Source organism: Galeopterus variegatus, unplaced genomic scaffold, assembly GCF_000696425.1.
Source record: "Galeopterus variegatus unplaced genomic scaffold, G_variegatus-3.0.2 Scaffold1509, whole genome shotgun sequence".
Taxonomy (NCBI): domain Eukaryota; kingdom Metazoa; phylum Chordata; class Mammalia; order Dermoptera; family Cynocephalidae; genus Galeopterus; species Galeopterus variegatus.
This window is the reverse complement of record NW_007727620.1, coordinates 73,910-90,826: the sequence shown is the minus strand read 5'-3', so window position 1 is coordinate 90,826 and position 16,917 is coordinate 73,910. Positions and strand designations below refer to the sequence as shown.

Below are 16,917 nucleotides of genomic sequence, written 5' to 3'. Positions count from 1 at the left end.
TTTTTTTTTTTTTTTTTTTTTTTTTTTTGTCTTTTTTCCATGTCCGGCAACGGATCGCAACCCTCAGTGTTGCCCCCGTACCGGACCGGGGACCGGCAACGGGATCGCAAACCTCGGTGTTGCTCCCGCGCCTCGCTCAGCCAGTGAGCGGGAACCGGTCTGTACATGGGATCCGAACCCTCGGACGGGAGTGCTGCCGCACTTCCCAAGCGGCGCACCATCCAGTGCGCCACCGGGCCGGCCCAAGCTCATCACTTTCTTGTACGAGCAGACATCCAGAAGATTCACTTGTTCTTACAGATTAGCTTCTGGGTGGGTACCTGCGGAGGAGCACTGATAAAAAGCTAATAGTTGGGTCAAGGAGAACAACAGGGAGAACAAAAGTTGGAAGTTAGTTGCTGGAACGGATGTTAGTGGATTCGAGCGACCAGAATGAATGATGGGCTTTTGCCTGCGTTTTTCACTCATGTGGAACTGTTGTGTTTTTCAGCCAGATAGCAGCAACGAAGAAAATGATTCTATATGGGAGACAAAGTTAGATGAAGTAGTTACATCCGGAGGAAAGACTAAGCCCCTCATTCCAGAGATGTGTTTTATTTATAGTGAAGGAAATATAGAATATTCTCCACCTAATGCCTTCCTTGAAGAGGATGGAACAAGTCTTCTGATTTCCTGTGCAAAGTGCTGTGTACGGGTTCATGCAAGTAAATGAATTTATAATTTATCAGTTGCTGGCTTTGTAGTGCTTCAGATAGTCTCTATTATTCACCTCTTTGGAACCTATCAAATCTATTACTTTAAACTATTGGCATGCTTAATCGTTAGATCATTCTTGCATTTCTTCCAGTGAAAGTATGTATAGGTATAATCATCCTTTTTTCTCCAGTTTTATGCTGTATGAGTAGACAGCAAGTCTGGTTTTTGTTTGTTTGTTTGTTGTCCAAATGAGGGGTCATCATGGAGTTCCTTTCACAAAATGTTGGGATTTAATCTTGATTCCTGAATGCACTAGCTGTACAATTTAACCATAGCATTTCATAAACATGTACTTGGACTCAGTATTTTATGGACTTGGTTAACTATGATAAGTTTTTTGTTGGGTAAGTACATTTCTGTAATTTTTTATTCCCATAACAAATATTACAGAAATTTAGAAATTACTCATTAAATCTTAAAAACTCTCTTTTAAAGGGGGGTTTTAATAGCTGTCTTTGAGAGACCTGAGTAACATGTTTTTGTTGGTGCCATTTGATTGCTACATGTAATTGCTATAGTTGCATCATCAGCTTGTCCTTAGGAAGTTATTTTGAGTAGGCATGTACTGAATAGACAAATCGAATTGAAGACATCCCTTCATTACTAACCATGGATTGTGCAGCCTTTGTTCTATACTGAAATTAAAGCTAATTTGACATAATTTTTGAAATGTTATTTTAAATTATATCAATTAAAAAACCAAGATGTTAAAATTCATTTATTGTTTTATTTTAACTTTTCCCAAAACTTTGTTCCATGGATTGTAACTTATTTTGAAATGTTTTTGCATGAGTGAAGGAAGAGACTTGACAGTTTAGAAATTTTATTATTGCCTTTTCAAGAATTATCATCAATATTTCCTATGATAACTATTGTAAGCATTTAGTTACAACAGGACCCACATTCTCATGTTTCCTTGGACCGCTATTATGTTAGTAATGTAGCATGAGAACCTAAAGTGTCTTTGAGGGCCGGCCTGGTGGTGCACTGCTATAGTGCGCCGCTCCCGCGCGGCGGCGCTCCCACCGAGGGTTCGGATCCCACATACAGACCAGTTCCCGCTCACTGGCTGAGTGAGGCGCGGGAGCAACACCGAGGGCTGCGATCCCGTTGCCTGTCCCGGTCCGGTACGGGGGCGACACTGAGGGTTGCGATCTGCTGCCGGACACGGAAAAAGACCAAAAAAAAAAAGTGTCTTTGAGACAGCCCTGCTTATTATCTTTTGTTCTAAGCAGTGGGAGTCAGAAACAGTATGGTAGGCAGATGTCTTAATTTTATTTAATTCAGTTTTGAGATATGTAATATTTTGAAGATGCAGAAAACCTAATGTATGGATCCATACTATTATTTTATAGGTTGTTATGGTATCCCTTCTCATGAAGTCTGTGATGGATGGCTGTGTGCCCGGTGCAAAAGAAATGCATGGACAGCAGTAAGTTGCTTATTTTAGTATCGCTTACCCCTCCTGTCACCCCACCCACTGTGAACACATTTGAATCTCATTGAAAGATAAGATTACACACACGCTATTGTGCGTGATTCCATACTTCTCTGTATGTCTAGTTTTTGCTATCCAGATTATTCTACATGCTGGCTGTATATCCATTCTGGACATGTTAGGTAAATTTCTAGGTGTCGTTCCTCTGCTTAGGAACCAACAGGGACTGCCAGTTTATCAAATCCACATTTACATTTGGAAGGTCTCAAATTCTTGCTTTATTTTCCTGCTCATCCCTATTTTGCGGTTCTTGAAAATAAATATTCTATGTAACAATCAAGGTGTGGGAGTCCTCAGTGACCCCTGAATAAACCATGCTTATATGCAATTTTTCAACTAACATGAGGTCTTTCCCCCACTTATTTATCCTTATATTCATACCCTAAGAAATTTTAGAATGTCTTCTTTGTGCAAGGCATTGCTGTGAACTTGAGACATAACCTTTAACAACAAATGATCCTCCATTTGGAAGACACAAATTCCTCTTTGTCTAAATTGTTTTTCCTAAAGACCTTGTTGAAACCTTAGCTTAGATCCATTTTTTGATTTCCATTCCATTAATCTACTGTGTCACACATTTTGCCTTTTAATTATGTTCTGCCTTAATTTTTCTTAAAACATTTTCTTCCTAGAGGAATCAGAACTTTCTTGAAAGTAAAGGCCTACCAGACTTCAACATTGTATCCCTCACTAATGATCTCAGAGCAGGTGCTGAGCTCGATGGTTTCAGTTGTAATAGCAGTACTTGTTTTATTCCTCAATGATCTCTAATGGCAAAAAATTGAATTTCCTTGCAACGGAAGTTAAAAACTATGTAAGGAGTATGCCTTGCATGATGAAAATTTGTCATGATTTTGTACATTTAGTGAGTATAAATTAAAGGAATCCAAGAGGGATGCCTTTCTAAATGATTCTATTGCTGGGATTCACTTTGGGTAGTGATGGAGGAATATATGGATACTCTTTATAGTACAAATAATCTGATCTATTTGATGTCAAATATTTCCCGTTTAAGAAGTCTGAATTAGTGGCCCAGAAAACATTTTGCCATTTCCTTTGGTGAGATCATTTTGTTTACTATATAATGTTGAGCATCTTTAAAACAGCCGTGATGTCCTGCTAATATGCAGCACTGGATAAATAAGTATATCCAGCTCTTATTAATATATACAGCTCCTATTTACCGTGCATGTCTTAGACCTATTGTATGATCCAAAGTGAGGTCTTATATAATCGGTTTCACCAGCGATATTCTCTCATTCACTCTAAAGCATAAATTTAGAAATTAGAGGCCATCTAATCCAGTTAACCAAAGCATTAAGAGTTCTCTATTCCATCCACAGTTACTGCCTGGCTCCTGAGCTCACACACTGAGCAATCCTGTTGTCCAAGGTACCATGGTCTTTGCATGGCAGAGCCAGGGCCAGGCCTAGGCCACCCACCCTGATTCTAAAGCTGGTTCTGATCAATTATGCTGTTTTGATGTAGCATGTTTTAAAAAGCAAGTACTCTGATTAATCATTCTTTGGAACTGAATTAAAGCATCTTTCTGTTAATCTTAACCATTTGTCCCCTCAAAACTATAATATGCCATTTGTACTTTAATATTGATACTATGTAAATCTCTTTTGATTTGAAGTAGAACTGGGAACTCTTGAATATAACTTTACATAATTCTTTATTTCTAATTGGAAGTGATCTGAATTCACACTGGATTCCAATTGTTTTTTCAGTTTATCCATTTTGAGTAAACTTTGTCTGTGAAGCTCCATTCCTATCTCTCATGAGAAATAATTGAATTGCAGTTTAAGTATTGCAGAGAAGTTACTGACAATATTGATATACTGATTTTAACACCCTGATTTAGAGTGGCAGTGAGTGTTGCAATATTAATTTTTACTAAACACTTAAGTTTGAGTGCTTTTAATTTTGTGAGTGGAATGATTGCATTTTATGAGTATCCTTAGACCAGACTTCTTCAGGAAGCAACCTAACATGGTCAGTTTTAGATTCCCGAGGAGCCCTAAACCTCTTTTAAATGGAGTCTTTGAAGGAGCTCATGGAAATCTAATAGTGCAGCTGAGGCCAGACAATATTGCACTACTGGCTTGTCCTTTTCTAACCTCATTCCTAACTGTTTCCTAGGATTTTCTTCCTTTTAAAACAGGCGTTGTGAAGGTAAGAGTTATTCATTAGAAATGCAAAATATTCCTACAGCATATTTAGTTTGGGATGTATGATTGTACAACAAATGTGATTGTTCTAGCTCTGTTTCCTTTTGTGGTGTAGTGTTTTTGAACACCTTGGGTTCATTTTCTTAAGGTATATGTGAGAATTGTATGTGGTGATTCTATTTTTTAAAGGTTCTTTTTTAAAAGAGTGACTATAATAGTATTATATCATGGACTTAAAAATCAATAATATTTTGGAAGCAAAGATATCTTAGGTATTATTTCATCCAATCCCAGACAATAAATAAATAAGTTCACATGTTAGGAAGTAGTAAGTTTTTCAACTTTAGCTTGGGCAACGTGGTAGAGTATGTATGAAAGGCTGGAATCAGTACTCACAGACAAGCTGTCTTTTTAAAACTTATCAATTCTACAGGGTGAACGTCACTGTGAACTCAGGTACCCTGCTAGTTTTTAAGTAACTGGAGGCCAGAACCCTTTCTCATTTATCTAACATCCCTAATATCTGGCGTAATGTTGGAACATTTCTGTTGTAATAGAGCATAAGGTAGGAAGGTTGATACAGTGATAGTGGCTAGATCTTTATTTGTGACCTCCAGCGTATTTACCCTTTCCAGAGAGTAGGTTCAGACCTCACTCTGATCCATTTTGCCATCATTTACTTACCATATCCATTTAAGTCAATTAAAATAAGAAACATGAAGCTGTATTGCAGATTCAACTGCATGTGCTTGAGGAAGAGATTAGTTTCAATTTTTGGATTACACCCTAATTTGGACTCTAGGATTATGGCTCTATACCCAACTTTTAATTGAATGAAATGAAACAGGCAAAGAACCCCACAAATACCTGTCTATGCTTAGATTCAGGTTTATATATTCAGTAGTGCTAATTAGATACTATTGCTTTGAGCCCCTGCTTGTCCTAGTTCAGTATTGTTCAAATACACACCCATCTGAAAGCTGTGTTTGAGTTTATGGTTTATTACCCAGCTTTATTAGATTATATTATTTTCAGGTATGTTTTTCTGTATCCTTCTCCCCCCCCCCTCCTTTCTTCTTCTTGTATATTGGTCTTTTTAGAGCAATTTTTTCTTCTTCATTATAGTATCATTTTAGAGTATATTACAAACATTACCAAGTCCTGTTTTTAGTGTAGGAAGTCAGTACTCTGATTTCAGTTATCTCTTTGTTTGGAATCTTCATGTGCGTCTTATCACTTTTGACCTAAATTTCTATATTTGTATCTAATCTGTGCATCACTTTCCACTATAAGCTATTGGTAATTGGAAATGTAATGCTAATCTCACCATAAAAATATAAAATTTGTATTGCCTTTTTTCTCAAAATTTTTTTGTGTCTAGGTATTAAATACCTGAACACCACTTTAGGGCCAAACTTCTAATTATGAAAGAGGATGTTAGTTAAATGTCTCAAATAGGCTGATTACCTAAATAGTTATTTTATTCTAAAAATTAATAATCAAAATTCTTAATACTTTATAAAATATTAAATGTAGTTGCTAATAAGTATTAGAATTTTCTCTGTGATCTTTTGAAAAATTTATAATACTAAATTCTAAAGAGTAAATAAATATAAGCAGGAAACTTAAAGATGTTAAAAGGGCATTTGAATAAGATTCTTTGTTAAAATTAAGGGATAATGTAGCAGTTTGGTAGTCATTTCTGTCCAGAAAATTTGGATGTTTCTTTAGGGACCTTTGAGGGGTGCGGGGTTTGTGAGAGTACCATAAATGGGAGTGAAAACTGCATGTGAAGATTGGCAACTAATCACAGGAAGTCACAAAAAATGACACTACACTCAGATTTACAACTTTGACCAATCTTGAGTTGCCAGTCTTCTGTACATGGCAGCGGTAAGCCTGTGCTGTAATTTTTCATTGTCAGTTTGAAAAATTCTGAATAAAGTATCATTTGTACTTTGTCTTACTAGGGATCTTTTTTATTACCTTAAGTATTTCTTAGGGAGAAGGCAGGGTAAATGCAGTCGATCACGTAACTGTAATCTAAATTAAAGGAAGATTAAAAAAAAAAAATTGAGAAATGTTGACTAAAAAAATGTATATATCTGATGTTCATTCCAATCCTAGAATTATTTGATTCTGTTTTGCTTTGTATTTCCATTTTCCTTCAATTAGTTTTCCTTAAGAATTGGGGACCGTCAAGAAAACTACATTTATTTATGCACTTCTTAATCTAGTTAGAGATGATGAGTAACAACAAATCGTAGGAATAGCATGTGAGAATGGTAATTATTGGCCAGATGACAATTTACATGTTATTATACCTTTTCATCATTATACATTATTCATCATTGAAAATATTCTGTATGGTCCTATAATGGTGGATACATGTCATTATACATTTGTCCAAACCCATAGATTTACAACACCTAGAATGAACCCCGTGGTCAACTATGGATTCTGGTGATAATGATTTGTCAATGTTGGTTAAATCAGTTATAGCAAATGTACCACTCTGGTGGAGAGTGTTGATAGTTGGGGAGGCTCTGTGTATGGGGAAGTCTCTGTACCTTCCTCTTAATTTTGCTGTGAATCTAAAAATGGTGTAAGAAATGAAGTTTAATAAAAGATAATAATTTCAAGGCCTTACTACAAGTATATGTACCTGCCATTTGTGAACACATGACAGTTCACATTATGCTCTAAATTTCTTTTTATTTCAGTATGTTCCTTTACATTTAATTCAGGAGAATTTGAATTTTTTCATTTGATAGTACTACAGTGTAAAAAAGGAAGCTACTCATTATATTCTTGAATGAATATTGTCATGTTATAAAAAAGTAGATTTTGTAGTGAAAAAAGCTTTATAGGTTAGAATTCTCATTCTGTCTAATGAAATGCATAAAGTAGGTAATTGCACACATTTATTATCTATTGAAAAGAATTTATTGTACTCTGCAGAATAATAAAGTAAGTTGTCTACGTATAACAAACATAATATTCTGTTTCTTTTTCTCAAAGTGGTTTTAACAAATCAAAACCCAAACATGAAATGGGCTTTTAAGTTGGCCATACATTTATTCTCTGTCTCCTATATTTTGTTTATTTGTTCATTTTTTAAAATGGAGTAACAGTTAGATGCGAGCAAACTATATCTTGATGATTATTTGGAATTAGCTTTTCCTTTCCTCTTACAAAGAGTGTAATATGCAATTGCCGTGATTTAAAGTAAACATTTTGGTGGCTGTTGATATTTTTTTTATTGCTCGATTGTAAATAAGTGGCATCTACAGATTGAGTAATGGTTGCCATTCATGTCCTCCAGTGCTCTACGTGGCTATTTTATTTGGCTCCTGTATGAAAGTGAAGTCTTTTTCTCTGCAGAAGTCATGGTCACAAAATTAAATTCCTGAATTACCTAAGGTAATTCTTTACAAAATCCAGTCCCACAGTGTTGCTAAATCCTGTGGGCTAAAGAATCTACTTTATTTGTTGAAAAACATTTCTTCCTTTTTGTCTTTTTTCGTGTCCGGCAACGGGATCGCAACCCTCAGTGTTGCACCCGCACCTCGCTCAGCCAGTGAGCGGGAACCGGTCTGTATGTGGGATCCGAACCCTCGGCGGGAGCGCCGCCGCGCTCCCAAGCGGCACACTGTAGCAGTGCGCCACCGGGCCGGCCCTGAAAAACATTTCTAAGAGCTCCTGACCTTTGGAATGTACCTTAGTTTCACTCCCAATCTTAGTATATCAGGTAGAAATGATCCATCTTTTGGAAAACTGGTATCTCTTGACATGTTGAGATCTATGAAGCTCCTACCTCTAAAACTCTCCATTTACTTCTGTGTGATAATTGGTGGGTGGAGGAAGGTGGTCTATTAGGTAGAGTCTTTGACTCCCACCATTGGTTTGAGGTCCTATGGATTGAGTGTAGTTTCTATAGATGGAGGCACATCTGAAGAAAAGTAATCCTAACGCCGCTGTTATATCTGGACCTCGTGCTTTCTTTCCTGTCTGTCTAAAGCAGGAGTTATCTTAAGGTGATTTTTCTTGTGGTATGGTTGAGGATTATGCTATTCCATAACACATTCTTTATTCCCACCTCTCCAACCTCCCAAATGAAAATAGTGATGCTGATAATTGATATTAGAAATTACCAACCATTTGGCTGTTGGAATCTTCTGTTTTATAAAAAGTAGTTTTATCTTTTAACTTTGGACATACAAGTTAAGAATAATTCTTGACTTAGAAGCAGTATAAGTAGCAGGGATAGAATTCTCTTAATTTCCACAGAATTTTTTTTTTTTTTTTGTCCTTTTTGAGACCGGCCGCACCACACTGAGCCAGTGAGCATACTGGTCATCCCTATATAGGATCTGGACCCGCGGCAGGAGTCCTGCTGCGCTCCCAGCGCCGCACTCTCCTGAGTGCGCCACGGGCTCGGCCCTTCTACAGAATTTAATACTGACAAAGACTAAAGAATTCTCCATGTATTTCAGAAATCTCAGTTTACAGGTAAGAACCAGAGGGCTTAAGAGAGTAATTCCTTTGCCCAGGATCACCCCACTATGTGATAAGAGAACCAGGCGATACTCAGGCCTCCAGATTGGCAAGCCTAGACTCTGCTTAGCTACAACTGACCTAATTCTGAGGTGTTTTTGTTTGTTTACATTGAAAGTAAAGCCATCACTAACTTCTAGTGTAATTGGTTATCTACTTAAGGTAGAAAAATTAACACTGGGTGGTTGAGTAGAGTAGGTTCTTTTCCCTTTCATATTTACTCTAGTTTCTGGCTAGAGGACCTTTCCCAGAACTGGATAATCTCCTGAATCCAATTTCCCAACTGACAACAACTTTGACATTTTTCTTTTGTGAAGAGCTCTGAAGTGGCTTTGTAGATCAGAGCCATTGATTTTTAGATCAGATTGGCTTATGGCCTCGAGAGGTCATGGTGGCATTGACGTTCCCTCTGATCTGTTTCATGCTGTATTTTTTTTATTCCATGGGATACTGTCAAGCGCAGGTGATGAGAGTCTGTCAGCCTGCAAGGCTGACTTTGATCCTCATACAAAGTAAAACTAGTGGAAAAAGAAGGGCCCCATTCCTGTCAAAGGCAGGGCATTCGCCAGTGGGTGGTGGCCGTTGGTAGCGAAGTGGTTGCTTTTGCGGTGTTGTTTCTCCCCATTGAAGTGTCCCTGTAAACCGTAGCCAGGGCCCTACTCTCCCACTTGTGGTAATGCATTTGGGCTCAAAATTACCTCTTGCTTCTTGAGGAGGCACATTGTTCTGAACAGCTTCAGACTTAAACTTTGGCTTGCAAAGACCGAGGTGGTAATAACTATTTTGCTTTAACCAAACAGAACAGCACATTCAAGAATATGAGTTATCCTGGACAGCATATCTATGATGTAGAAGCCTTTTTGTTAGAGAACTGCTTACAGGCTAAAACGTTACAAATCATTTTTCTCTATTCTTTCCTCTCCCTTTTGTTCAATAAACAACCCCCCTAACCCCCCTCCCCCTGTAATGGAGAGAAAGAAAGAAGTCTACATAGCTTACTGTCAGTGGAACTGTATTCATAAATAGCTTCTTGATTGAGAACAAATGCCTCATTAATCTTTAGCACTTCAACCAGAGAGTACAAATAAAGTCAGAAAGAATAATGAGTGACATTATGGGGAGCCTAACAGACTGTACTACACACCAGGCTGTGCATGCCCTGAGGTCACTGAGCTACAAGGCACATCTCCTTCGCAACGAGGAAAGAGATCCCCAGGAAGGAGTGGAACAGGAAAGAACTGCAGTGCAGGCATTTCTCTTGAGTGGCAGAAATTAATCCAGTGGCAGGATGAAGAAATCATGTACTTTGCTGTTTGCTGTTGATGGTCATGCTGTGAAGAAAGAATAAACCAGCAGGATTTTTATTTGAAAGACAAATGCTGTACAATTTTAACAAAGTACTATGTATGTTCAACTTGAAGAACTTAGTTCAGGATCCTGGAAATACTGTCACGTACATGTAGTAAGCTCCATGTAGAGCACCTCTGGCCAGTCTTAAGTTATATAGGTGCTTCTTCTTGCCAGCTAGCATGTGCCTGCTACACAGCTACCAGACAGGTGCTCTGCAACCTCAAATTAATTTTCATGCTGGTGTAAGCAATGTGATTATGAAAATAAATCCAGAGGAAAATGTATTTTGAAACAAACACAGAATATGATTTTTTATTCTTCTGTTCTCTTTCATGCAAGTGGTTGTATGATGATATTTAAATAGTTATATGCAGTTTAATTGGTCAGTGTTGCAAATTAAATGAACAAAAACTGCAATCCTATAATGCAGTGAATGAAAATTGATGTTATATATTAAAAGTTCTAGATATTTTCTTTCTGTTGGGATGCAAGGCAACTTCACTTAAAAGTTTTCATTCTGAAAATCTTTAGAGATGATTATGGTTTAAGTGAGTCATTGCCAGTTTTTCATGTAAGTATTCAAAGATAAGATTTCTAGAACTACTTAGTTTTTTTTAGGTCAACTGTATAACCTAGGACATGACATGCATTTATTTAATGTCATTTAGTACAAATAATTAATTCAGATATTTGTACTAATGAAATACTCATGAGATAGGAGGAATTCCCATCTCAGCCCACAGTGGTAGCTCCTTAGCTCCCAGCTGTGGTTTATGTATATGCTTTGTTTTGGGCAATGGCTTTTGAAGTAGGTAGAGTAAAGAACCCCTCTCCCACTAAATATGTTCCACATCCTAATCACTGTTACCTGTGCATATATTATGTTGCATAAAAAAGGAAATTATCATAACAGGTGGAATTAAGTTTGTTAAGTAGCTGACCTTACAATAGGGAGATTATTCTGAATTATCTGGGTCCACTCAATGTCATCACAAAGGTCTTTAAATGTGGAAGAGGGAGTCAGAAGAGGAGGTCAGATTAATGCATATGTGAGAACTTTATAGCCAACATTGCTGGCTTTGAAGATGGAGGAGGAGAGCCAAGAACCAAGGAGTGTGCACGGCTTCTAGCAGCTAGGGAGGGCATGGAAACTGATTCTCCCCCAAAGATGTCAGAAAGGACACTTGCTGACACCTCGATTTTATCCCAGTCGGACCCATTATAGACTTCTGACTTCCTGAACTGTGTACATTTGTGTTGTTTTAAGCCTCTATATTTGACGTCATTTCTTGTTAGAGTGATAGGGAACTGTTATGGTATTCAATAGAAAGACAGCCTGTTGAAAGAGTCATTAGTATTCACATTCCACTGGTATGTTACATTTCAGTGTCATCTCTTGATTTCAGGCAGTTCACTCTGACTAAGCCTTCTGTCTTCCTAGCCCACACCCTCTAGCTCCTGGATTCTTGCAAACTCTTTTAACCTCCCTGTTAACAATGTGATTGAATGATGCTTCCAACTTTCCACAGTCTCTCTGTACCCTCATATCCTTGTTTTTGTTTTAGATACTGTATTCCCTTACATATGCTCCCAGCCACCTTGCTCTTTCTTACTTTGTTAGTCTCCCTCAGCATAACTCACACTGTTAAATTTATCTACTGTGCGCCCCACCTGTGTAGCTGAATATAGCTGGAGAGAGACACCCAGTATGCAGATTGCTCTTGCTTTCAGTTTGTAACTTTTTTGGGTCCTCAGTGGGGCCCAGGATTTGGTACTGCATTCCTGTCTTCCATTTACTCCTGCACTCTCTTGGTTAACTGTTTTATACCTTCTCATTACACATTTCCTTACCTCTTTCCCTTTCTCATTCTTACCTGATTACTCACTGAGAAACAGGAAGAGATCAGAAGAGCTCTTCTCTAAGTTTTCACCTGTGACATATCTATGATCTCTCTGCTGCTGTCCAAGGCCTTCCCACTTCATCATAGGATTATAGTTCTGATCATTCATCGATCTTGCTACCATATCACGAATATTCCTCTTTCTATATGATCCTTATTAACATATACATCTGCTGTTGTTTCTTCTGTCTTCAAACCAAAAGGCTTCTCTTGACCTTTCTTCCATGCCAGTTACTACCCTATTTTGCTGCACTCCATATTGTAAAGCTTCTTAAAAGACTTTCCTTCACTCTCATCCATTTCCCCATTTCTCTCTTAAACCTACTCCAGTTACACTCTTTACCCCACCATTTCCTTAGGAACGTCTGTTTCACTAGCACCGTTAGTTGATCACTGTCTTTTGTTTAAGCACTGTCTTCCCTTGGCTTCCAGCATCCTTTAGTCTCCTGCTTTACCTGCTACTTTACTGGCCACTTCTTTTCACTTTCCTAAGCTGGGTTCTCTTCATCTCCCCAACGTGTTAATAGTACATACAGTTCCCTAGGGTTCAAAACTTGGGCCTCTTCTCTGCACTAACCCACTTAGTGATCTCGTCCGTTCTCATAGATTTAATGGTTTTAAATAGCATCACTCACTGGTGGCTTGTGCATTTACATGTCCAGCTCCACCTCCCCTGAACTGCAGACCCATATAGCCAACTTCCTGTGCGGCATCTCTGCTCTCACAGCCAGTAGTTTCCTTAAACTCACCCTGTCCCAAATGGAATTCCTGATCTTCTCCTGTAGGTTTCTCCATTTCCAGTTAATGGGAACTTAGGCTTCCTAGCTGATGAGGCCAAAAACTTCAGATTTGATGCTTTTCTTTTTCTCCTACCTTACATCTATCTGATGGTAAATTTTGTCTTCTCTACATTCAAAATGAATCTAGAATCCTGGCCACTTCTTATCAGCTTTGCCAATATTACTTAGGTCTGATCCACTCATTACCTCTTTTCTGGATTATGGCAGTAACCTGTTAACTTCCCATTTCTATCCCCAAACCCCTTAATGTCTGCTGTCAACACAGCAGTTGGAGCAATCTATTTAAAATGTAAGTCAGATTATGTACTTGCTGTGTCCAAAGCTTGCAGTGCCTTTCCATGTCAGTCAGAACAGCCATCACCTTTTCCCGTGGCTTGGAAGCATTATCAGATATTCTTCCTCTTAATTGCTGACCACCTTTCATATTAGAAAAGGCCAGGATCTGCTTGCATCGCCTTCTTGTAGAGAGCTCCGTGGTCTAATCCCATAGCATTTAACACCCTTGTCATCTACGTAGTCTGCTCATTTTGTTTGTCTGTCCCACTCTACTAATGTGAGTTCACTGAGGGCAGTGCAGAATCTTTATCTTTCACTGCAGTTGCTCAGTGTCTGGAGCACATCATGGTGATCAATCAGTATTTGTTGAATGAAGGAACGATTTCACTTATAATACAAATAAATGTGGGCATCTAAGTTAGGGAACACACTTGGTAGTATAAAATTCATTAGTTGTTGTGGAATTTCCATTCAAAGGATTCTGCAGGAAACCTGTTATTCAAGTTCCTTATTACTCAGAATTCATGCCAGTCCTGTTGTAAAAGATCCCATCCGCTCACCAGTCCTAATAAATGAGCCATATGTCCAGAAATAGTCTTCCATGTTTTGTTGTTCAGCACCAGTTTTCTGTTAATGTGATTAATAACTCTTTGTTTTCCTAGCTCAGACGGCACCGTTTTACAGTTTTGCATTTGTTATGAACATGTCAGACATCAATCTCATAATTTTTTTATGGTATTGAAAATTGGCTTTAGTGGTGCTTATGGATATGTCAGCTACAATGAGGCAGCTTGAGAGTGCTGGTATTGGCATTTCTTTAACTGATGTTTTATAGAAGAGCCATTGGAACATGATTTCCTTCTACTACAAATAATGAACAACCGCGATAGCCCTATTATAACAATGCCCTTCTCACCATTGTTGTTAATGTTGTGTCAGCACTTTGATTGTAAACACTTTTTCATAGTTGAGTAACTGGCCATAAGGAAATCATTCCATGTTATAAATTGGTATACTAGCTATTAATCTCAGTGGTGATTTTTTTTTTTTTAAATGAAACCAATTTTTGAAAATATGTCATTGTTAGAAGGGGATATCGTCAATGGCATTTGGTGTGGGAAAGGGACTGAACTAGGAAATGTACAGTGTTCACAATATGATGTGGTTTTATGTTTTTTCATTCAGCTTTCAGCTGCCCTGAGGGAAAAAAATGTACAACAGAATGGCTTTTTTAATGCTATTCTTGGGAGACAGAAATAACAGCTGCCTTATAGTGTAGTCACGTTGTAACAGGCATTTTAGTATATTTTTTGTTTTGTTTTAGGGAACATTGGTTCAGTAGCAGTATATCTAAATCTTTATAATAGTGAGTCATTTTATAGTGAGTATTATTGTTCCTGGAAAAGGCATGCTCATTAAACATAACATAAAACAAGGCTGGCGATGAGCACAGAGCGCTTAAGTTTATTTATTTATTTATTTAGTTCTTGTAAGACTAAGCAGTTTTGGTATCTCCACAGATAAAACTGGAAAGAAGTACACAGAAAGACTCTAAAAGAGCTCATAGGTGCCCATTTAAAATTTTCATCTAAGTAAAATAAAAACAAATAAAAAAAGGATAAATATCCATATTTACATTAATTTTAAATTGCAGATATGTAATATAAAAAGATTTAATATCTTCGTGTGTGTGGGTGTGTCTATGGGTTTTCTTTTTCTAATACTAAATATTGTCAGGAAAGTCTCACATTTCTAACACTCTTTAATTATCAAATCTCAGTTTTTTACAGAAAATTACTGAAAGTATTTTGTCAATTGGCCTTACAGGTCTTTTTTTTTGTCTTGGTTTTTGGTGGCTGGCTAGTAGGATATCTGAAACCTTGACCTTAGTGTTATCAATACTGCACTTTAACCAACTGAGCTAACCAGCCAGTTCAAAGAACTTTTCTATGTATAACCTAGTGTTATGGCTTGCTGTTCTTGGGGGACCCAAATGGTGTCACAATTTATTTAACATGCCTTTGTGTTTTCCCTTAGTACTTAACTACATTTTGTAATTCTTAGTACTTCAGCGTTTATAAATAAATCATGTCTTATTCATTACTATTTTAAATTTCAAAACTGAATCTCCTATAAAAATTTGGACATTATAAATAAAATTTAAAGCTATGGATAATTCCAGTTTTCCTCTGGAGTTCCTTTTCCATTATAAAGAGAAATGAATTGATGGTCATACATTGCTCCTTCTCCATAAATCTAAATGTTTAGATAGATTACAAGAAGTCAAATTGTTGAGTCACTATTAATGTGCATTTAAATTTTCATTGATAATGCCAGATTTCTCTCCATTAGCCATCCTAACACTCTACATACCCCCAGACTAGATATTTTCTTTTTTCAGACTAGATATTTTCTGATTTAAAAATATATAGTTAGATCTCATTATTTCATTTTTCATTTCCTTTATTCTTGAAGTTGGATATCTTTTTATGTGCTATTGGCAATGAGAAGTCTTTAAATCCTTCGCATATTTTTCAGAAGTGTGGCTTTAAAATAACGTTTTCTAGAAAACAGTCTTTTCTAGATATATGTATATGATATGTGTGTGCATATAAATATTGGAGATATATGAGGGAAAAAATACATGAAATACTTTCTTGCATTGTTTTATGTTAATTTATGTTGTATACTTTAGAATTTCAAAATTTTGATATCTGTCTTTTAAATGTCTTAAGAAATTATATTTATCCTAACTTTATCAATACATCTGCCTATGTTTTCTTTTAATATTTTATAGTTCTGTTTTGTTTTTAAGTTAGTTTTGTAAGTCAATTGGAATTTATTTTTATGAGTCAGGGATATCCTTCAAATCTCCTCTTCCCCTCAGCGCGCGCGCGCACACACACACACACACACACTCTCTCTCTCTCTCTCTCTCTCTCTCTCTCTCTCTCTCTCTCTCTCTCTCTCTCTCTCTCTCTCTCTCTCAATTCATTCATTTGGAGAACTTTCCAAATACCATTTATTGAATAGTTTATGGTATTAGTTTTTGGTTAGTTATTTATTCCACTCTATTTTTTTGTTCTTTAATTAGTTCTTTAAGAGTAACCTGCTATTCAACATATCATTTAAGTTTTTAATTTAAATGTGGCCTCTTTTTTTTTTTTTTGGTTCTAGAATTTCTTTGTGGTTGCTTTTTAAAAATGTGATTTGTCACTTATTTGTAGTCTTTTTCTTAAATTTATAATACCCCTATTTATTTTTTAAAACATATTAAAATATTTCACATTTTGTGTCTCTGATTACACTGCCTATTATTTTCTGTTGATGGAACTTTTATTTCCTTGTATGTTTTTTGAGTTTCGATTGTGAGCTTATATTCCTTAAAACTTAATATTTGGGAATTTCTTGAGGCCTTTGTTATAGGTAGTTGCTAAAAATTACAATTTCCATTTTTAAATCACCACAGTCCATCTTAAATTATAACTATGTAAAAGATTTTCATAAACAATATGAAAATCTTAAAACGGTATAATTTTATTACCTCCCACCCCCTTTGGGTTGTGGTCTTAGCTTACATTTTACTTCTTCACATACTATACTCC

At 36.8% G+C, this 16,917-nt stretch overlaps 1 protein-coding gene across 3 annotated transcripts in view; it reads left to right on the top strand.

Moving 5' to 3' along the window:
- Positions 1–16,917, top strand: part of KDM4C (lysine (K)-specific demethylase 4C) — a 312,590-nt gene that overhangs the window by 225,851 nt on the left and 69,822 nt on the right. For 2 of the 3 annotated variants that reach the window (XM_008577435.1, XM_008577434.1), the window contains exons 14-15: positions 491–688; positions 2,112–2,188. In XM_008577435.1, coding sequence (XP_008575657.1) covers positions 491–688; positions 2,112–2,188 — 275 coding nt within the window. Of the gene's footprint in view, positions 1–490; positions 705–2,111; positions 2,189–16,917 lie in introns of all 3 variants that reach the window. The other variant, XM_008577433.1, reaches the window with a different exon arrangement.